The sequence below is a fragment of the Pholis gunnellus genome, assembly GCF_910591455.1.
Source record: "Pholis gunnellus genome assembly, chromosome: 19".
In the NCBI taxonomy this organism is placed as follows: Eukaryota; Metazoa; Chordata; class Actinopteri; order Perciformes; family Pholidae; genus Pholis; species Pholis gunnellus.
Genome location: NC_136546.1, coordinates 6,126,768 through 6,149,044, shown reverse-complemented (window position 1 = coordinate 6,149,044; position 22,277 = coordinate 6,126,768). Strand labels below are relative to the sequence as shown.

At 42.5% G+C, this 22,277-nt stretch overlaps 3 protein-coding genes across 3 annotated transcripts in view; 1 reads left to right on the top strand and 2 right to left on the bottom strand.

Annotated features, from left to right (window-relative positions):
* Positions 1-1,422: 1,422 nt before the first annotated feature.
* Positions 1,423-8,014, bottom strand: LOC306711647 (poly(A) polymerase type 3-like; the record flags this gene model as incomplete). The annotated part of the gene is made up of 19 exons (XM_079180663.1): positions 1,423-1,435; positions 2,072-2,163; positions 2,260-2,544; positions 2,901-3,127; positions 3,219-3,325; positions 3,511-3,630; positions 3,783-3,836; positions 5,114-5,198; positions 5,371-5,491; positions 5,618-5,690; positions 6,032-6,170; positions 6,332-6,421; positions 6,529-6,640; positions 6,732-6,785; positions 6,894-7,003; positions 7,137-7,218; positions 7,332-7,398; positions 7,606-7,776; positions 8,007-8,014. The coding sequence occupies 19 exons, from the start codon at positions 8,012-8,014 to the stop codon at positions 1,423-1,425; spliced, it is 2,010 nt and encodes a 669-aa protein (XP_079036789.1).
* A 1,794-nt stretch (positions 8,015-9,808) lies between these two features.
* Positions 9,809-22,277, top strand: part of nt5dc1 (5'-nucleotidase domain containing 1) — a 51,642-nt gene continuing 39,173 nt past the window's right edge. Inside the window, exons 1-6 of the mRNA XM_079180189.1 lie at positions 9,809-10,075; positions 11,334-11,425; positions 12,741-12,812; positions 12,910-13,019; positions 13,155-13,234; positions 13,321-13,402. Coding sequence (XP_079036315.1) covers positions 9,983-10,075; positions 11,334-11,425; positions 12,741-12,812; positions 12,910-13,019; positions 13,155-13,234; positions 13,321-13,402 — 529 coding nt within the window. The 5' untranslated portion in view covers positions 9,809-9,982. The remainder of the gene's footprint in view (positions 10,076-11,333; positions 11,426-12,740; positions 12,813-12,909; positions 13,020-13,154; positions 13,235-13,320; positions 13,403-22,277) is intronic.
* On the bottom strand, positions 13,508-19,159 carry col10a1b (collagen, type X, alpha 1b). The gene is made up of 3 exons (XM_079179828.1): positions 19,047-19,159; positions 18,453-18,582; positions 13,508-15,830 (listed from the first exon to the last, which is right to left on the bottom strand). Exons 2-3 carry the CDS (start codon positions 18,565-18,567, stop codon positions 13,975-13,977), a joined length of 1,971 nt encoding a protein of 656 aa, XP_079035954.1. The 5' UTR covers positions 18,568-18,582; positions 19,047-19,159; the 3' UTR covers positions 13,508-13,974.

Genomic DNA, 22,277 nt, shown 5'->3' with positions numbered 1-22,277 from the left:
GATGCATCATTAATGACCTCCTGTGGTGGAAATGTAATGAAACAAAATCTATGATTCACCTGTTTTATTATGTTCAAGCTGGGATCACTGGTATCATCTCCATCCCCACTTTCTAAAGAGAGGGGCTGCAAGAAATCTGACCCCAAACAGCCATCTGCCCCCCCCCCCCTCTAAATTTATCCACTCAGTTGAAGTGCCAGGAAGATGTCACCCTCCATTCTTTTGAGCATTGGCAGCTTTTGTAACCGACATGATTTCAAACTGACCTTTCAATGGACAAACAAAACAACTACTACATTTATTTGAGTCACAGGTGACCACATCAACCCAACAACACTGGGCGTTTCACCGCGTAAGCTGTGAAAGAATATAGCTCCATGTGCATTTTTTGTTTTGTTCCAGGATGTTTCAACACACAGTTGGACGTAACTAGTCGCTGTATTTTTACATTATCAGTGAACATAACTCCATTTAAAGTCTTAGGGAACATTTACATGTGAACACCAGGTTAAACTGTTGTATCAGGAGGGGAATATTATAATATATATTTTGTGTTTCTTCTATACCAGTGACTATCTTTTATTAGATCAGGATACATTTTACAAACAAAACAAATCTGTCTTTCAATCTGGATACTTTGTCTGCTAGACCACCTTTCTGCCAGGTAGTTGCACTTTCTACTTTTAAGACTGGCACACAATAGTCCAGGAGACACTGTGATCAGAACCTATACTGCAGACAAGGGGCCGCTCAAGTTTCCATACAAGATTAGCAGGAGAAAAAAGCATTTGTTTACAGCTGTTGTCAGCTGTTGTCAGCTTTTGTCTTTATTCATAGTGTTTTTGTTGCTGTTCTGAAGTCTGTTCAGGTTATTATCATGAGGAATATTGCATGCAATTTTGTGGTGGCATTGAAAGTATCATCGTGTTGTTGAATGACACCAAAACGACTGAATTAAAATGACATTATCAATATATTCCATCTCATCTGCAGATGCTTGCACTAAATCTGGTTTCACCTAAAAGTAAATTTGGCAGGTTGTACAAATAAGTGTAGTGCCAGACTCGTATGTAAACTATATCATCTGTTCATATGTAAATGATGTACAAGCAACCCACGATTCATCGATTCCAAAAAGAATAGAATGTATTGCAAATATTGCAACAAAATCACAGAACATTGACAGTTTACAAATGTATTCATCCAGTGTAAAGTACAGATTAAAAACATTGAAATAACAACATATTGATGGTGAGTTTTTTCACGTTGTTTTTTTTGTTGCAAATGAACTCTTTTACAATTACAGTTACAGTTACAGTTACATGCAGGAGCAAGGGGTCTCTTGGTGCTCGGCCGGCTCACAAGAAACGGTTGCTGATGGAGGGGTGAGGATGTAGTTGTCCCTCTTGATCAGCAGCGGCCTCAGTTACGCTTGCTGTAAGAGATATGAGAAGATAAAAAGGTTGTTAAAACGGACACATTCATTGAGTAGCATTGAGTAGCCTTGGGTGCCATAAAAATGGTATCTAGGTAAAGATAAGCTACAACACTGACTATTTCATTTTATTACAACTTTGACAAATAAAGTGGTCAACGCTGGAACCAGCGAGTTTCATAACTATCAACGTTTCTAGTGATCTACTATCACTGGTAGAACTAAGATCATATGTCATGGTCGACTGGATGATGTAGAACTAGGATATTATGTGCATATGTCATGGAGGACTGGATGATGTAGAACTAGGATCTTATGTGCATATGTCATGGAGGACTGGATGATGTAGAACTAGGATCTTATGTGCATATGTCATGGAGGACTGTATGATGTAGAACTAGGATCTTTTGTGCATATGTCATGGCGGACTGGATGATGTAGAACTAGGATATTATGTGCATATGTCATGGCGGACTGGATGATGTAGAACTAGGATATTATGTGCATATGTCATGGAGGACTGGATGATGTAGAACTAGGATCTTATGTACATATGTCATGGAGGACGGGATGATGTAGAACCAGGCTTCAGACACTTTAAAGGAACATTTTCTGTTCTTCAGTCTGTGTGCGTACCTGACGAGTTGAATCCTGATGGCCCGTTTTACAGCTGCAGCCGGCCTGGTGAGGATGGGAGGCAGGTCCGACAGCTCGACAGGGGGTGGATACTGAGAGGGAACAGACGGTGAGGTAAGTCACTAAATATGAATATGTCTTCATATGTCAACGTCACAGGACACATTTGGAAGATAGTTTTAACATACCGGGTCAATTTTGACTCTCTTGCTCGCTGTCTCGGGCTCAGGAGTGCGGGGTCTCTTGGTGCTCGGCCGGCTCACACTTTGAGAGTCACTCACACTGAGTGAGACACCTGAGGACTCAGAGCAGGGGCCTTTGGGTGGCTCCTCACCAGATCTGAACCTCTTGGATGAAGTCTCTGGGTGAGGAGAACCAGCTCTCTTTGTGTCCCGTGGAGTGCTGGAGGTTGCAGCCGGTTGGATGGACGCGGACGCTTGGGCGGAGGAGCAGTGAGCCACAGATGCCGATTCCTGTGGAGAACGAGGAAAATGTTTCTTTGTTTTGTTTTAAGACGGGCCTGGTTGATGCAATTCTTTTTGAATTACATTTTACCACCACAATAGTTCGGCACATAACCCACTGCAAAACCACAACTTGTCACTTTTACAAACGTAGTTTTTGTACAGATTTAGCAAATGAGATATAATAAGAGATACAATAAGTTAACCATATAGTTTGACATTTACCACACACATAAGTGGTATCAATCTTCTCATCTAACTCTTGGCAAGAATGCAAGAAAAACTAATTTTTTAAAAATCGTTTAAATTTATAGACATGTTCCCATCTGAAACTAGTCAATAAAGCCTGGGACAGTTTGTCGTACCGTGTCAGCTTTGAACTTTTTGGCTGACACCTCCGCTTGCCAGCAGCCTTTTCTCTTAGCGGCTGGTTGGCCTGCCGCTGTGGGACCAGCTGGTGCGGTGGCAGGTTTTGTCACTTTTTTGTACTGTCTGCTGGGCATCTGCCACCAGAGGCTGTCCTTGGCCAGGTATGTGGCTGATACGGTCATCCCCTCTTTATACATCTTAGAGCTATCTGCCAGACTGTAGACTGCAACAGCAAATGACACAAATGTGATTTAGAATAACACACAACGTTGCTTTATTTCTATTGAATTAAGATCAATTTTTAAAAAACATACTCGTCTCAGTGAAGCACATAAGGGGGGCGGTGAGGTCTTTTTTTAGTTTTTTATTCTCCTCCATGTTAACGGCCAGTCCAATCAGCCACTTTGTGCTCTTTCCCTCTCTGAAACAGATAGAAATACAGTGAACACATCTAACTAACTGTTCTAATACTGCAAAACTGAGAGTAAATATATTGCATGAAAACACAAAACAGTTATGAGTTAATAGAAATTAGAAAGTAACATTATTCTCTCAAGAGAACTTCCCGCCATAATTAAAATATAACCTAAAATCACGCGTCCTTACTTGGCATGGAGCTTGCTGGGTCCAGACAAGGACTGGAGGTTAATGTGGGCCAGGTTGACATGTAAGTTTCTTTCCAGATTTCCTACCAGGAGTCGGATGTTAGACTCAACCAGGCCAACCCTGACAAGAGTGAACAAAACGTCATTTTCAGAAAGAACTACAGCAGGTGGAAATAGAATATTAAAACCGTTGAGATTGCAGACAAAAATCCTCACGTCGCTCAAAGTTTTCCTTAAACTTGGCTTCTCATTTTCTTTGCTCCGTGTACTCACCATTCCAGATGCTGCTTCTCTGTGGCTGAAGAAGCACGCAACAGGACAAAATGCCTAGAAACAAAAGAAACAGAACGATAGGCAACAGACGTCACAGCATTGAGCCTTTTTACACAGGCCGGCATCTTAATACATTCATCTTATTTCCTGTTTTACCAATAGTGGAATCTGTGATCGATGTTTAAAGCAGATCAAGCTGCAGCACAATGTGTAACATCACTAACAAAGATCTTCATCATATCATTCTAAACTTTGAAAGACAAAACCTCTGTCGACTCTCTTAAAGGCTCCTGTAATGAATCTGCTTCGTGCATTTAAACAACACAACTTCTTACTTAAGCTGGTTTCTACATCATCAGCCAAATGAAGGACACTGTCTGATCTGACCTTCCTACTGCGGAAGATTTGTGTAATACAAAGGATTATAAAGAGTTGAAAGTAAAATAAAAAGAGAGATCAGAACACACAGCTGATTTATTAAAACAGGAGGACACAATAATGCAATAGAAATAACAGAAACTCTTGGAACAACAAATTGAAGTCAGACAGTCATTAACAGCTTCTTAAATCCACTGAACAAGTTTCAGTCCATATTCTGAATTAATAACAGCAAACAGCCAAACCTGGTCTGTGCATCGGTAAAACAATCAGCATTCAACTCTTACATTTAAAGTCCAGTACGGCTTACTGAGGGTTTAAAGGTTAAATTAAAATCCATAAATCCACACAGAGACCAACGTCTACTGGAACAAAACTCTGTCAACATGTTCAGTTAATAACAGAACACAACTAAAGTCCGCCAGCACCCTCAGTAAGAAGCTGGCATTCGACAACAAATACCAAGTAAGAATTCATATCAGTGGCACGATAAAAAATACAAATAACAGCGACAGTAACAAAAGCAAACTGCAAACATCTGTGTTGCACATTCATTACACAATAGACATTTGTCAGTCAAGTTAGGTTACAACAACAAAAGCATATCAGTTACATTATGTTATGTACAAAAAGTAATTTAAATACCAATACAAGAACTAATGGATTCAGGTCTACATAATTCAGAGTAAGACATGCGGTACAGAACATCAATACTGCAACGTGTGAACTCAACCATTTGGTTTTTGGTTTTTACACACATATACATATCTTCATTCAGAAAATAAACATAAAACATCAGATATACAGCTCTTTAAGACATTAAGGTGGCTCAAAATATATGCATATATATTAAAAAATATCAATTACAAACATATTTTACAAAGTGGTGTATATCTGAGTGTATTCTGTGTGGGACAATCCACGTTTTCATCTTTGGGCAGCTTAATACATACTGGTACTTCTGTAAAAAGTCTGGCGTTTCAAACACTTTGGACCAGTGAGCTTTCTGCTTCTGTATGTGCTCAGTGATGGCGTAGCCTGTGAATGACGAAGGGAAAGCTTGTTAAAGTCGGAGTCAAACTAAATCACATCTTTGTGCACAGAATTTAATCCTTTTGATATTCTTGAAGTTGTATTGGTATTATAAGCATTAGAGCAAAGAGGGGAGGTCTGAAAGGATTTGATGGATGTCGTCTGAGTGACCACACACCTCGTTGGATCTCCTCCATCATGACGGCAAAGGTGGAGCGAGACACGTTGAGGGCCGTGTTCTGCTGCGGGTACACTGGGGTGATGATGGGCATCAGGTGGCTGCAGTCACTTGGATTAATCTGGAAATGCAGAGGAACACTTTTTTTTAACTCATGTGCTCCTGAGCAAATTCAATAACGTTTTGACTGACATGGTTCTATAATTACAGCATCAGAATCCTGATACAAATCCTGCCGGGGCCTTACCCTGGAATCCCAAACTGGAAGGTTGAAGCAGCAGTTCTCCGGACTCTTCAACTCTATCGGGACTGGCCACACCCTGAAACAAAAAGACAAGATTTTCATCTGCAACTTTTACAAAGCATTCACGCGCAGCTACATTTTCAGACTGGAGGGAAATAAAAACGTCGAAAGATTTGCTCTAACATGCATTTGAAGTTGTTCCAGTTAATATTAAACTGACTGCACATCAAAGGGTGTGCTCACAAAACTGCATATTGTTTAACGAGCTCAAATCTGTTTTTAATGGTAACGAGGCGTTCACTAGACCCACTCATGGGTCACGTAAGGTGACCCTACAGTGGATCTCAGTGCCAAGTGACTTTCAGTCAACCCAATTCCATGTTTTCTTTTTTCATATTTAGAAACTGGAGAACTCACCACATGTTGTAAACTTTAAAAAATTTGATGACCAGGGTGGACGCTGTAGCGTTTGGGTAAACTTGGCAGATTCTGGCTACCAGTATGGCCCATGACACACCTCCCAAGAAGCCCAGCGCATCGGAGTAAATGTTTCGACCTGAAGAGAAATAAGAGGGTGAGAAAAAAAAAGTTAAGACTCCCAGTGCACAATAATACCTAATGTTAGCAGCCTGCTCGAATTCGCACACCAATTGGGCTGTATTAACAGTCGCTCGGGTGACCAGCGAGCTGAACTAGTTGAGTGTGTGTTGAACTCACGTTTGGCCCACAGCTTGACGGCTCTCAAAGCCAGTTTAAAGTTGTCGAGATTTGGCACAGACCTCAGGATCTCTTCGGTAACTCTGTAGCCTGCAAACAACACAATGAGGAAAAAGAGATAAAGAAAGAGACACACGACTACGAGTTCAGCCGTCAGATGCTAACGCTGCAGTAGTGTTCTTTGATCCGATGCTCACTATTGAGACTCCTGACGCATTTTGCATCGGCGTCCTTCAGCCAGATGCTGTTGAGAAGATTAATATTGTCGGGGACACGTTTGCGACACACTCGAGCAAAGAGTAAGTCGATCTAGGAGATAACAGGAACGCCAGAACAATGATTAAAACACATGCAAACACATCTGGAATAGATAGTAGAGTTTTCACTTTCTTTCTCTTACCTCAATTCCATCATAAGACATTTTAATGACGGAGACAAAAGCATCTTCAACGGCCTAAAGACAACAATATCGTGAGTCACTAACAACAGGGAGGACAATGCTCTTTGACTTAATTCATCAATACATGAATAGCAATAGCAATACATCAGATTATGGACTAACCCGTATGCCTTTGACCTCCTTCTGAGCTCTCAGCTTCTCAAAGAAGGAGGTGAAGAAGTGGTTCCTCGTGAGGAATCCGGGTCCAACACAGAGGGCGTCGATATCAGCGCCTGTCAGAACAGCACAGATTCACATGAGGGGAAAGTCTCCATCTAAATGCTCTGAGCCGTTAACTTCACCGTGGACAACATGTGCCACAGTCCTCACATGCTCCTACAGTCGAGGAAAGAAACTGCTGATTACCTTTGGAGTCGCCTCCCAGAAGAGAGAATTCGAATGTGAAGATCTTGCCTCCAACCTTTTCTGTTACATGATCAGGTATGTTCTAAAACCAAAAAAGGAATATTCTAAATGTATCATCAATGCAAAATCATGTTTCCTGTGTCATATGTGGAATTATTTGTTCAACAACAATATAGATAAAGATAGATGTCTTACCAGTTCTTCACACATTTCCGTGAGCCACTCCCTAAAAAGTGACCCCAGCTGTTTCACAACTTTCTCTCTGCAAAAATAAAACATAAACAGCATGTTCAAATGTTGTCTTTTCTCCGAATAAAAGCACACCCTTCCACTTGAATTCACTTCATTCAGTTCAGTAAAAAGGTCACAAAAATACACAAAAAAAATCTAAAATGTGTTTTCACCTTTACCCCTCCAAGCTGTAGCCTACTAATTACAATATAAAAGTAACGGAGAAGATGGATCATACCGGTGTGGCAGCTCCGAGTCGTCCGCAAACACATCACATGATTTCAGAATATCGATCAGCTGTTTGGTCCGGATCAGGTCTTCCTCTGCGGGCAGAGCCTCGCTGATGGGAGGGCACATCCCGTACCAGTGCTGTTTGGCTGGGATGGAGGCAGCTTTGCTCTTAATTGGACTGAAACGGGACATTTGCATGTTAGTGCACGAGCCATACAACAGCTATAATGATAATAAAACGTGTATCCATGACTATTATCATATGCTAGGTATCAACACCAGCTCATAACGTTAACAAAATCACAAGTTATAGCAAACTAAAAAGACAGCAGATTACAGAAGACATACCCATTAGCTTAGGTTAAACCTTTGAAAAAAATAAGAAATAAACACGACATAAGTACTTACCGAGACATTGTCGCTTCAATAACACGCTTGTTTATTTGGAAATGAATTATTTCTTTGTGTAAATCGCAGTTAAACTATTGTAGCTATGTCGCTATGAGTGGCTGAATACTGACTGGATTTCAGAACGAGCGCCTTAATGAACACGTTCTCGAACCGAACCTCAAAACATCACGATGATGGCACGCGAACCAAGAAAAAAATCCGGAACTGTGTATGTTTTAGTGCTGCGGGTCAATTTGTTTTGTTTGTTTTGGTATTTTCTTCTAAGAAAATCCAGAGATGTTACTCAGTTAAATGTCTTTGTCTAAATAAAAAGGTTTTAATTCTACTGTAAAAAAACAACAACATTTCGGTTCATTTTCGGTCTACAGTCAAATATTTTGGAGTGAACTTTCTCCAAAGAAAAAGTGTATCTGACTAAGTGTCCAGTTACCGAAAGCTGTATGTAAATATATCACAAAAACAAAATACAAGGCAAAAAAATACAGATGCATCCAAACAATTTTACTTTCATTTTCGAGCAGCTGCTTGGAAAGTGGACCTGGAAAGTCTAAACCATTTTTTTTTTTGCTCAAGATAATTCAGTCGTTATGAGAACACTACACCTTTATACCCCTTAAGCCAAGGGTGGCTTCCATACTGTTTTACCATTTTCTTAATGCTAAATAAGACAGCAGTTCAGCTAAACATGTGCTCATTTTGATACGGCTCAATTTAAACCTCTACCACTTATTTACCTGAACCAACTCTTAACTAAAGCTATGCAAAAAATAAATAAAAGATAAGACATGCACTCATTTCTTCTGTGTTTTTGCAACTAAGAATCACAGATATCCAAACCTGTGGGATTTGGGTTGACTGTGAGCCAGTGACCAAAGACAGTGAACCTTGCACTGGCACCAACCCAAAAAATGGATTTCACTGATTAAATTTGGACATCTGTGGCATATGCTTTTGAGAGTAGTTTACCCACAGCCATTAGTGTATGCTATTATGTGAAACCAGATGATGTTGAAGCAGGAGTTATGCTGACACTAGTTTTTATTGCTGTGATAATCCCCTTTTATATTAAAACCCATTGTAAATTGTACAAAATCACATTGATTTTCTTAGAAAAGAATGCTTTAATGTCTGTTTCTTTACGAAAGTCTCTTTACCAAAGACAGACGGAGGCAATGATTTGGAATGTGTTGTAGATTTGGCTTTTCAGGATTTTAGTCCACTCTCTCAGTCTTTGTCTCAGATACTCTGAGTGCATAACATGGTAAATGATGTGAAAAAGTCCTGACTTCAGAATCAGGAAAAAGAGGCCTCAGTCTACAAAATGTGGATTGCACATTGTTGGTGAGTTTAATTCCTTCATTGGTCATTTTATGCTATTTTATTTTTTATTTGTGGTTAATCTTTTTCTATAAAATGAATATACTGTGAACCACACAGAGTTCAAATACCGTCACAATAATACAATTTGTCGAATGTTAAATGTGTGTATGAATGTTATACTATGGCTCTTATACATTCATGGTAGCCTAGCCACTTGTATTTGCCACAGGCACTCGGAGCAGTTCCTTTTTTCCAGCCGTGCGTAATTTCATGCGCTTTTAAAATTAATTTTGCGCACACACACCGTGCGTTACGGGTTCGCTCCACACCCGGAAGCGCTGCACGCTCCCGCACTGGCCTCTCTGCCGCCTTCTTCTGGCGCACAGGAGTTTAACTTCTGTTTTTCATATGGGCAACTTATTGACGATAGCCGTTCATCGGTAATCGATTTGCGTTTTCAGAAGACGGCTTCGGTTTAATTTCGTTTTTCGTAGTACCGCAAGCGAAGGCTGAGCGGCGCGTGTGCGGAGCCGCAGTCAGCCAGTGACATTGACACGTTAGTGGTGTTGTGGTGCTGTGCACAAGTTGATGTGTGTGCGGTATTGTTCGGCTCCCGGAGCGCTTCTCCTGCGGTTCCCCCAGCGTCTGCTACCATGAGCGAATACTTCAGCCTGTCGGACAGTGATGTTATCGGCTTCGACCTGGACCACACGCTCTGCCGCTACCATCTGAAGGAGACCTCCAGGGTGAGTGTGAGAGTGTGTGTGTGTGTGTAGCGCGTGCAGCTAGCTCCAATACATAATCATACGGTGGCCGTGACGCTTCGATCCGCAACACATCTGTATTAAAAATAGCACGCAGCCGTCAATACGCTCTACGGTCACTTGCCAATTCGGTTTTCCCCTGCACGAATGCATTGTGTTGGAAAAAAAAGAAGCCCTTTCGGTGTGGTTTTATTTGTGGTTGAATGGAGAGAGATGTGCTGTGAGGTGATTCGACGCTCCTGATGCTGCAGTCGCTCTGCGTGACTCACCGGTTGAACGTCGGCGGTGGTGATCATCGTACATGTCTTCAAATCCTCTCCGGTGCCCGTTGGCAACTGCATCTTCTCGCATCACAATGCAAGCATGCTGCTGTTAGAAGCTGCAGTCAAATCACCGCAAGACTCGCTGCTGGATTCTGTGACACCGTGTGACAACACAACCTAAACGACTGTTGAGTTCCCCAGCCCATCGTTATGGCCTGGTCCATCAGGCCTGCAGTTCATTTAGGCTCTCTCTCTTGTCCCATGCATGTCACATGTATGTCCCCCCTGTCAGTGCAGTGGCCCAGGATAGGGTACGCTAAAGGGGTTGCCCAATAAAGAAGTCCTCCATTGACTACCACTGATTTAGACTTTTCTAAATGGCTGATAATTTAAAAAAAACAGACACAGCCATGCAAAAGATTTCTCTTTAAATCCAGTGTGTACTATAGACCAATGCATATTGCATAATGAATATTACACACGCCAACTTTCCAGTTACTCTCGGCCCTGTGGAGCTTTTTAGCTCATCTATCCTGTTTCCAGCAGCCTCAAGAGGCAGTTTTCAGTGAAAAAGGCTCTGACCAACCCACCATACACTACCCGGCACCTAATACACGGCAGGCGGAAAACATTTTTTCCAAATCAACTTATCTCTGTGTCTGAGTAGGCAGTGAATGTTTGCTATTATAAGTTTATAAGATGTCAAGGTTGTGTGTTTACATCTTGTATGGAAAAAATAAAATGAATAAACAAAAACTACTGAGTGTCAAAACATTAGTGAGCTGAAAGGAAAGTTTTCACCGACCATCACATCTTAAACCAGATAAATCCCCCCGTGCTGTGTTTAGTTGGAGGAAAACCCTGTTTGTTCTTGACATTCAGTGGCACATAGTTACATTCCATTGTTGTGATTCGCAATGTGATTGTGCCGCTCGTTCTTACCAGTGATGGTGTTATTTCCTCTTTGTTTTTTGCAGCTGATCTATGAGAGCTTTGCCAGGTATCTGGTGGAGCATAAAGGCTATGACAAGGACCTGCTGAACCTAACCCCTGCTACCTGGGATTTCTGGTGAGTCTGCAACAGTAGCAGTTCACCCTCCTTAACATGCAGCATAGTGACCTGCCTGTTTATGTTTTAGGAGTGATAAGACTGCATTCATGTAATAGTACATATGGCCTCTCCTAGTTTCTACCCAACCCAAATCCAAGTAAAGCAGATTAGGTATTGTAAGCACACATAAAACAAAGCATACAGCATTTTAAAGCTACTACGAGGAACTTGTATTTTGTGTTGATTTTGGCGGTCCCTGTGGACAAAAGTGTTGGTGAGTGCCTTTTAGAAAATGTCAGATTGTATTGCAGCAGGGTCTGAAAGTCTGCCCCGCACAGACTGTGTTCTGGTTCCCCCGTGGTGTCGGATCCCAGCGGAGCTCTGACTGCAGGTCTAAGGCGGCAGCGAAGCCGGATCTGGGGCAGGCCGTTGTGGGCTGGTTGCTGCCGGAGGCCTCGTAGAGTCTGAGCAGCCTGAACATTTTTTGGGTGACCCTGCATGATTTTGTCTTTTTTTTATTTAGTGCAAAATCCGACCTGATGGCACCAATGACAGTCATTAAGAATAAAGTCATAAAGAGGCTTCAGTATTATATTGAGACTGTTTTATAACCAGTTAAAAGTTCCTCACAGTAACTTAAAGACTATATGTAATGGAGACATATGTAAAACTAACTGTGGCAGTTCTGTACCGCAGTTTCTTGTTACTTATTGGGCAACATATACATCAATATTGATTATCTGCAATGAGCTAATATTGGCCCATATATCAGCCTGACTGATTTATCGGCATAGCGCTAGTGATTATTATCATAAATCAATGATTATGTGTATATTAACAATTACATTATTTGACATCTGTTCAAGTCACACACAAGCCTTGTGTTGTCTGTGTATTTCTAGTAATATTCTGCTTCTCGTTAAGTGTCGATGTTCCGGTGTGCTTACTTCAGTCATGCTCTTGTGCTAAGCTAGGCTGAACACATTCAGGACCTACTTTATGGCCCATCGGTTCCCATCCTTTCTGGCTCGTGACCCTTTGCAATGAAGCAATGCCATCTCGTGACCCTTCTCGTACCACAGGTTATGGTCCTTTGTGAGGGAAAGGAGTTGTGAGAAGTTCAAACAAAGAAGCCTTGTTGCTTCTCAGGTTGTTTTAAGGATTTTAAAGGCAAAGAGCTGTAGGTAGCTAGTATTTACAACAAAAAGAAAGAAATTAGATAATTCAGGGTCGCTAGACTTGTTGCAAATACTTTGACTTAAAATGTGTCAGTGATGATCTAGATTGCTGTCTTTATATGCTGTATTTCTAACATGCGTCGTTTTGTGTCCAGTTTTAAAGGACTGGTGGTGGATCTGGAGGATGGAAACCTTGTGAAGCTGGCTGAGGATGGAACTGTCTTGCGGTACGCTCTTTGGTGCATGAAGCGTCTCAGATCTGCCTCCCAAATAAATGATGTTTAAAGTGGGATAATATAAACCTTTTATCTCTTGGTTGATTAGAGCTACACATGGAAGCAATGACCTCAGCACAGAAGACATCATCAAACATTATGGTCCAAAGAGGGAGTGGAAGCACTTCAACAGCCTCAACACCTCCTTCACAAGATCTGGTATGATGTTTATGTCGGTCTTTATTACCTAATAGCTGTATGCTGTCGGCTCTTAAGTAGGCTGAAGTGTCTGTTTGGGATTTCTTCACATCAGTTGTTGCTAGATTTCATTGACTTTTGTTTTGGTCTTTGCAGCTAAATACTATTTCTATGACAACTACTTTGATCTACCTGGGGCCCTCCTCTGTGGAAGAGTTGTGGACATGTTACGCAAGGTAATATTTTATGTGGTATGTTTTCAAATTAATAGTGGAATTGGAGAAACGTATTAAATTGTAACTTTTGTGTTTTTGCAAAACAGCGAGGAAATGAGGTGAATTCCGACTTTTGGAAAGACATGGTTGCTGCCATCGATCACAATTACAACACATCTGCATTCAAAGGTACACCGTTTACTTCAAAGCAGCACAGTATATTGCTTATTTCTATGTCTTCTTGTCAAGGACCCATACTGTGAATAAGAACAACACACAGGATATTTTTCAGGATAAGTTTTATTCTGTGTTTTGGTCAGTAAGTGGTACATAACTTAACACATCCAATGGGACATAGCTGTTTTGAAAAAAAAAAAAAATGCAGTTTGAATTTCTCAATCTGTGTTTTGCTGATCACAGTGCTTGTGAGAATGTACTGATCTCTAATAACATATCATGCATGAGTATTAGAGATAACAGTTTAGTGTGTTTTTTGATGTATATTACAGAACAATTCTTAAACAACAGACATTAATAAAAACAAACACAAATAAAAGACGTGCTGTAAATGTTACAGGCAGTTGTAAAGCACCACTTAAGATTTCTTCCAATATTGTTTCATGTTTCTTAGAACTACAAAGACACACACGGTGAAGTGGGGAATTTGGACCATATATTTAAAACATTTTTACTCATTAATACCGAATTTAGTAGTAGTTCAATGTTTCGTATGGTTTTGAGGTTTATTTGAATTTGTGAAATCACGTTGAGGCAATCAAGAACCCAGAGAATGCGCAGTGAACATTATCTGCTGCAAATATGCCATTACTGTCCTCATCGGGGACCTGGACATAGACTCTGTCACCACCATCCAACATAAGAACAGTACTGCCTGACATCTGATCCAGGAAGCCTTTGTTGTACTCATCATAGGTGAACATAACTGGCTCCTCGTTTTTGTAGAGGGCCACCAGTGCATTGGCACCATTGACGTGCACGTGATAGCTGAAATAGTAGAGGCCTGGGATCTGGCAGGTAAACACACCACTGTGATCATCATAATGGTGCTCCCCATTGTACAGAACCTGGTTGAACTGAATAGGGGTTGCTGCTGCTGGGTAGGCTCTGGTCAGCACAGCACTGAAGGCAGACATGGGGGCCTTCACCATCTCATGAGACATCATAACCTCGTGGGACTTGATTGGCATGCTCTTCTCATGGTGGTAGACCGTCTCTCCTGGTTGGCCAGGAGGACCAGGAGGACCAGCAGAACCTGGGTGACCATCTTGACCTCTGGCACCAGGAGTTCCAGGTGGACCATGAGGACCAGAAATTCCCTTAGCTGTCATGCCAGCTGGGCCAGGTGGGCCTGGAAGACCTGGATGGCCCTTAAGTCCAGAGGGACCTGATGGCCCGGGGGGCCCAACTGGTCCCATAGATCCTGGCCTTCCATTCTCACCACTTTTTCCTGGTCCTCCTGAGTGGCCTGTGGGTCCTTTGAGTCCTGGGGCACCATTTCCACCTGGGATTCCTGGGGAACCAGCATGGCCTTGTACACCCTTCTGACCTTGAGGACCATTATGCCCTGGAGTTCCTGGAGCACCTTCTGCCCCTGGGGAACCTGGTTTTCCAGTGAAACCTTGAGCTCCCTGTTCACCCTTGGTTCCCCTTGGGCCTGGTGCGCCTACCATACCAGTGTCGCCTTTGGGTCCTTGTGGGCCTCCCTCACCCTGGAATCCTCTTGCACCCTGTGAACCAGCTGGGCCATTAGGACCATGAGCACCTGGCTGCCCAGTAAAACCAGTTGGGCCTGGCTCTCCTTTCTGACCAGTGGTTCCTGGAGTACCAGGGGCTCCTCTGCTACCTGGTATTCCATTTTCGCCTGTTTTGCCAACACCTGGCATGCCAGGGGAGCCTGGCTGACCAGATGGACCCTGTGGACCTTTAGAACCCATAGGTCCAGGCATACCTGGGCTACCATTCTGGCCTGGTTTCCCTGATGCTCCAATACCTGGAGCCCCAGTGTGACCCTTTGGTCCTGTCATACCCATTGACCCAGGAGCGCCATCTCTTCCTGGCACACCACCCTTGCCAGGTTCTCCTGGATAGCCAGTGGCACCAGGCATACCAACTCCAGATTTGCCAGGCATTCCGGATGGGCCCATTGGTCCAACTGCGCCTGAGTGTCCTTGAGCCCCAGGAACTCCAATGCCTCTTTCTCCTTTGGTCCCAGGAAGACCAGGAATACCAGGATGTCCCTTCAAACCAGGCTCGCCTCTTGGTCCCACTGACCCAGGGAAGCCAGATGGTCCAGGTTTTCCACTTGAAGAAATTCCAGCAGGTCCAGGTGATCCATATGAACCAGGTGCACCTCTGGCACCCATTGGTCCAGTTGCGCCAGGTTCACCTTTATGACCAGGAATGCCAGGGCTACCTGGTTTTCCATGGCCACCTGGGGAACCAGGTTTACCAGCTTGAGAGTAGCCAGGGGGTCCGGGAGGACCTGCAGGGCCTTGTTGTCCAGTATGTCCCATACCACTCTTTCCAGGAGGTCCAGATGGCCCCATTGGTCCTGGCTCACCTGGCTCACCTGGAGGACCTGGGTAGCCTGTAGCGGCTAGGGAATACATAAATACAGACACGCGATGTAATTAGTCTGATTTTATATACAACACAAGGGATCAATTTGATCAATTTGGTTAAGTTTGATGTTTATAAATGGAACTGTTACTTAAAATGGTACGACCCAGTATTCCCCATGTTGCAGGTGAAAATATAAATAAAATACACATAAAAGCAGACAACAATTTCCCAAGGAAATGAAAAACTGAAATGGGGTGTATATTATGATCAAGAAATGGCTATCTTGGGCCTTTTCAATGCATGACGTAAGATTCTTCTCCATATGACCGCAACCTGATATAAAACACTACTCCCTATGATTGTAGGGCGGGTTGTGGGGACAGCACTCCTTTTTCCCAGGATAGTCTTCACAGCACCACTGGTCTGAGGTGATGTTCTCACAAAGTTTACTTACGTCTGTTGGCATGCGAGCCAACACACCAGCTCCTGTGAATTTTTGTTTAATTTACCCACACCATACTGCACCCCTTCATTTTCTGCACTGCTCATGGCCTTGAATGTATAGTTAGTGGTCTGCAAGTTGTCAACATCACCTCGGTGCATTTCCTGCCACATAGTGTAGGGTTTGTGGGCAAGGTCAAATTGGTGTATAACAAGAGTTTGTTATTTTACTCCCAAATCTATATTTATCACAAAAGTCAACAAAAGAATAACCCCACCCTTTAAAACCAACATGTGGCCGTAGAGACATTGTTTTTTCCCTTCTGTTTTATTTTTTTTATTCTGTTATTTTGATGTTTGACAGCGGAGAGATGACACGCAACGAGGGGACAGAGATATCAGGAATAGCTTGCAACAAAGTTGCCTGGCCAGCCTCCAGGGAACTCCTGGTGCCTTAGCCCAGTTGTTTTCTCTCTTAAGTTGTTCGTCATACATTTATTTCATTTTTGAAGGAAATCTCAAAAAGGAATCTCTGAGAATAATTTCTATCACACTGCATTCCTTTTATAACAATTCTGGATGCGCTATTGCCAAAATGTATGACAGGTCAAAGAATCAAAGCCAACAGTGTTGATCTCTCTTTCGAAATGTTTCGAGTAGAAAATGCCTTGACAAGGCTGTCATTTTCAAGCCACATAAGGAGGTGCCTGAAAACCCACAGAGCACATTTGTGCCAGAAGTGGACTTTTTTGCAGCCAGAAACACCACAAACAGGAGGTGATGATACTGGCCGCAGTAGCTGAACCTCGTATGACCTGTTAACACAGCAAAGTACTACTATGCTCAAACTATATCCATTCTTAATTGCGTTGCCTTCAATAAACACCCCCTTTAGTCGGAGGCTCTTCAGTAAACTTGCTATGGTTTGTTTGTTGGATTCACTGTTTGAACTGCGTTTCTCTGCAGTCGTGTTTTTTTCTTTCTAATTACGCGGCGCGAATTTAACACCACAAAACAGTTTGTTAGGGCGTGCCCGCAACGTGGTAACAACATCTGCTTTGAAGATTTGTCTGATTTTTAGGCTCTTATTGTCGACTTTCTGTTCTATTTCAATGCTGAGGCAGGCAGTCAAACCACATCAGAACCTCTTCAGAAACCAAACTGGAGAAATAAATCCTCAAGTGTCAAAAGCAGAATTTGAAGATAGTGTTATGCATCATCCTGGCAATTACACCATGACCACTGCTTTGTTTTTGTTTTTTTATGACGCGTGCAGAACTGCTTCCTTCTTTAACCTTTTATTTATCCAGAGCACAAGTGCTCTTTTACAGCTATACTCCACATCACAGCTGTATACAGTTATAGATGTTCACAGCAGTTCAGCCAGTTCAACCACAGCCTCCTCCTGCTGTAAGCCAATGGACACTGGACCTGCTGGGTGTGCACCCTAATGACAGTTAATGAAGGAGGGCGGCGACTGGGCCGCCTCATTTACTGATGTGTATGAGCCCACAGTTTGCATAAGAGACGATCTTACAGAACGGTCAGGAGTAGTGCTGATGTGAGTGCTGACTAGGACAATCATTTGAATCTGCACTTAAGAAATTCCTCTGCCATATTTTCAGGGTTCACACAGGTTATCATGATTTTTCGATCAGTGGTATAAGTTATATCCTTAACTGGATTTGACAGTGGGTTACAGTGACCTGTGACTTTATTGTATTTATTTATTTTTTCAAAAAGTGAACTGCAGTTATATGTGCAAGTGTAGGCTGGAACTCTATATTTGGTTTGTGGGTTTCTTTTAAACATCTTTGGTGGACGCCTGCTCCCTTGCTTTTCAGCATCACAGGTTTCAATTAAAAGTCTGTAAGTGCAACTTGAAGTGTCACCTGGTGCTATTTTGCAGGTTCATTTGTCCCGATTTGTTTTAATTGTTGAACAAAGACGGGTGGCTAATGGAGCGGATGCAGCCTGTGAGCAGTTTAACTGTGCAGCCTGCAGTGATTTGAAATGAACAATGGTCTCAGCTGGAATTTAATTGTCATACTAAACACAAGTACTTGCTACTCCTGCTTATATCCCCCAGTTTAATTTGAGCCTTCTGTATTTGTGCAGGTTTCAGCATATCGCCTTAACACCACGATTATTCTTAAGAGTAAAAAACATTTTCACACGGGCAACCCTGGTGAGAAATGACACATGCGTGACTCACCTTGACTCTTCACCGGGTAGGCAGACTTGCTCGCTTTTGCACGGTAGTACCTGTCAGGGGTCGCCTCAGCCAAAGCTAGGAGGACGAGGAGAAGGCTTGTTACCCTCAGGTCCATCTTGAGAAGCTAAACCTGCGAAGACAAAATCCATTTATTAGAAGAAGCATCACTGCGCAATTGCACTCGTTGACAATCTGCAACTAAATAACCACGTGAGATAACCTCAGAGTGGCACGGCACCTGTGTTGCTGCACCTGTGTTGGTGCATTAGTTAATCAACAAAATTGGTTGTTGCAAGTAAATATCAGAATGTTTCATTTCTAAATCGACCAGAGCATGCTTGCTTTTTTTTTTTATCAGTTCTGCTCTCTTGAAGTGAGAAGCTGCTTTGAAAAGTATCCGCTTTTAACACTAATCAGAACTAAACTTCATCACAGGCACCTATGATCTCTCCCAGTGTAAACACAGCCACAGCATATGGCTCATTACACTTGTAACGCCATCAGTGCTTTTCTCCTCAGTAAAAGCCAGGCTTGCAGTTGGAAATTCCCCATGCACTAACCTGGAATCAGAAAAAAACAAAACAGCCACCTTACCGGTCAGGTCTACGCTCCAGAGAAACAGCTTGGGGGGGGTTGGTCGGGAGGCTTCTGTCCTGGCACTGCGCTGTTATATCCTTAGTAGTGGAGTCTGTCTGTCTGAGAGGCAGCTGCTTCTTCCAAGGGGCACCGGGCTCCAGGTATTTATACCAAGCCGGTCTCCGGCATCCTGGAGGATCTACCTCACGTGGAAGGCCCTCCCTGCACTGATGTCATCTTTAATAACGGGTGCCATGTCCCGAGAGGTGGGACCGTCACTCTGAAGCGACGGGCCTGCCCCCCCCCCCCCCCCATCTCCTCTCTCTCCGTCTGGTTCTCTCTGTCTGTGCCGAGCAGTAGCGAGGGGGATTCCTGTGAAATTGGCTTTGGGTGACATTTTAACACAAGTTAGTTTTGTGATTTATCTCGGTTGACGTTAGATTTGTGGTACGTGGTTGTGCAGATCTTGAAGTTAACATCCTTTATTCAGTCAAACATACACATTCATCACTGTGTTTGCGCTTTTTGACAGATGAGTCAGAACTGTCTGAGTGTCTTTTTTAGCCTGGATTTGCATTTTAAACTGCACAAACACCGGTGTTCATGGCTAAAAACATCATGTTATTTACAAAGTGGCTTGTAACAGGGTGTTTTTCTGGAAAAGTAAAGAATGACAATATTTTCCTCCAGTCTGAAGACTCTATATTGGTGAGGCTGTGGTAGACAACACATACCAGACAGCAGTTTTCTGTCAGTTTTGGTTCAAGCTGAAATAACACTCAACTTTATTTTTTGGTTTATTGAAATTTTCATGGCATGCATGGATCAGTAGTTCAGTTCTTTGGTTTAAATGCCCATTTCCACCGGCAAATGTACAAAAATAAATACCTCTTTACATAGAGACATAGAAATATTAATAGTGATAATAAAACGGAAGTAAAACAACTTGACTCCCAGCTTTTAATGGATGCTGGAAAGTTGTAAAATGTCTTTGTTATATGAAATTTCTGGGTTTGACAGAAAGCAGACAGTGTTTAAATGTATGTACATCGAACTCACCAACAACTTGATTTGAGTTCAATTTTAAATTTCTGATAGTAAAGCCTATCATTATGCTGACAGGTTTATGTCTGTATATCCTCTGTGATTTTTGCAAACTGGTATGTGGTTTGCTGCAGGGATCCACAGTGCAGCTTTAAGACACCAGGAGGCAGAAGTGAGGTTTTTGTTCCAAGTTGGTTCCTGCTTCATCCTCTCAGTTGAATGAGTGCATACTTGTCACCTTCATCCCTATTTTCTGTTTGACACTGAGCTGTAATGTAAAATGTCATAGACATTTCTCTGTGGCTTTTAGAGATCAATATCAGAATGTACTGTCTATCAGTAGAATCATATCATAATCATACCGTTTCCAAACTATCTCAGAAGCATCTTTGGTAGGTATGTACTGCAAATGTATTGGGTACATGGCTGTAGCCAGCAGCTGGTTAGCTTAGCATAGCACAAAGAGGTTTTTACAGGAAAATCGTATCCGTTTATGTGCGCACCAGAGTGCCCTGCCTCTCTTCTGCTCCCCTACAGTACCAACAGTGTGCAACACTAGCTAACAGTTAGCCTAGAAATGGAGTATGCTAATGTCATGAAACGAACAGCAAGCTAGCAAATTTCAAGCTAGCCAAAATCAGTCCTTGGAGTCTGGATGAATTAGCTGACGTTCTCCACTCAAGACAGTATTTTTCTACATTAACTAACTACCAATTTATTCACGTTAGCAAGCAAGCTAACATTAGCGTACATTAGCCTGCTAAAACCTCAATATCACAATATATTTCCCATGTGGACTCTGTGTTGTGTTGGATGCTGATCGTTCGTGGAGCCAATGGCCCAAATAAGATATAGGGAACATTACAGATAGCAGCGGTATTCTAAATATGATCGTAATTTATTTTTCAATTTATCAACAGTATGTCACGTCACTATTTTGGTCCATGCTCGCTCGCGCCTACGGAGTGCAAGCAAAGAAATGCTGACTGCATTACATTCATTTAGCAGACGCTTTTATCCAAAGCAACTTACAATTCAGATTCTATCACATTTCCACACCGTAGGCACAGCTACGGGAGCTATTTTGGGGTTAAGTGTCTTGCTCAAGGACACATCGACATGCGACTAGCGGAGCCGGGGATCGAACCGCCGATCCTCTGATTGAAGGACGGCCCTGCTCCCCACTTAGCCGCAGTCCACTTAATGGCCACCAGTGTCATTAATAACAAGGATTTTCTGAAAGTTACACATACAACCTTTACGTTTTTTTTATTTTACTATGAAAAATATCTACTGCTAGAATTAGAATAGTCTACATTTCCAAAACAGATCGGCTTGTTTCAAAATAAAAGGAATTCACAAGAAAGAGATATAGCAACAGTTGAAATGTTGTTTTTTTGGGTCGCAAATATAAACTAACATGATGATCCTCATCAACCTTACAATAGTCATAATTGGTCCAGCCACTGTTTAATATATCTTTTGGTTTGGAAAAGCCTCTCTTCCTTTTGCCCGTATCATTTAAACTGTCAACGTCTCAGCGGCCGCAGATGAGCGCTTGGTGAGCCGTGGGCATCTTTGGTAAACTCTTAGAATTAAATGACAGAGTGGTTTGGGGGGTGGAGTCAGCATTTAAGCTGCAGAAATGCCACTGCATCTCATCATGAAAGTGTCCGTGACCACAGTGAGGCACGGCTGCCTTTTTTTATTTCATTTGGATCTTTTTTTTTTTTTTTGGTGTGTCAGAATTAATGCCTCCCTATCTAAATCTGGCCATTGTGAGGTTTAATGTAAACGGCTACTTAGATTTCTTAGGTTTATGGGTAAGCTTGTGCTGTGTATGTCCAAAGGCAGTCACGTTGCATAAACATGTAATTTGGATGGGAAATGTACTGTATGGAAAGCAGTGCAGACAGAGCATGATATGGAGTTCTCCTCCCGTGATTTCAGACACCTCCTGACAGCAGCGTGGGTGGTATTTCTGGGGAGGGTCTGCTCTAACCATTGTTTTGCCCCTCCAAACATCTTAACATGCTGCTGCTGCACGCCAGACGTGACTTAATGCCCCTTCAGTGGCTTTAATTAACTCTGCTGATGACGGAGGTTGTCCCCCCACATGCACAGCCTCTGTTTTCCACATTATCCAGAAAACAATGCTTACACCTAAGTCACATTTGTGTCTAAATTCTGATACTTAAATGCATT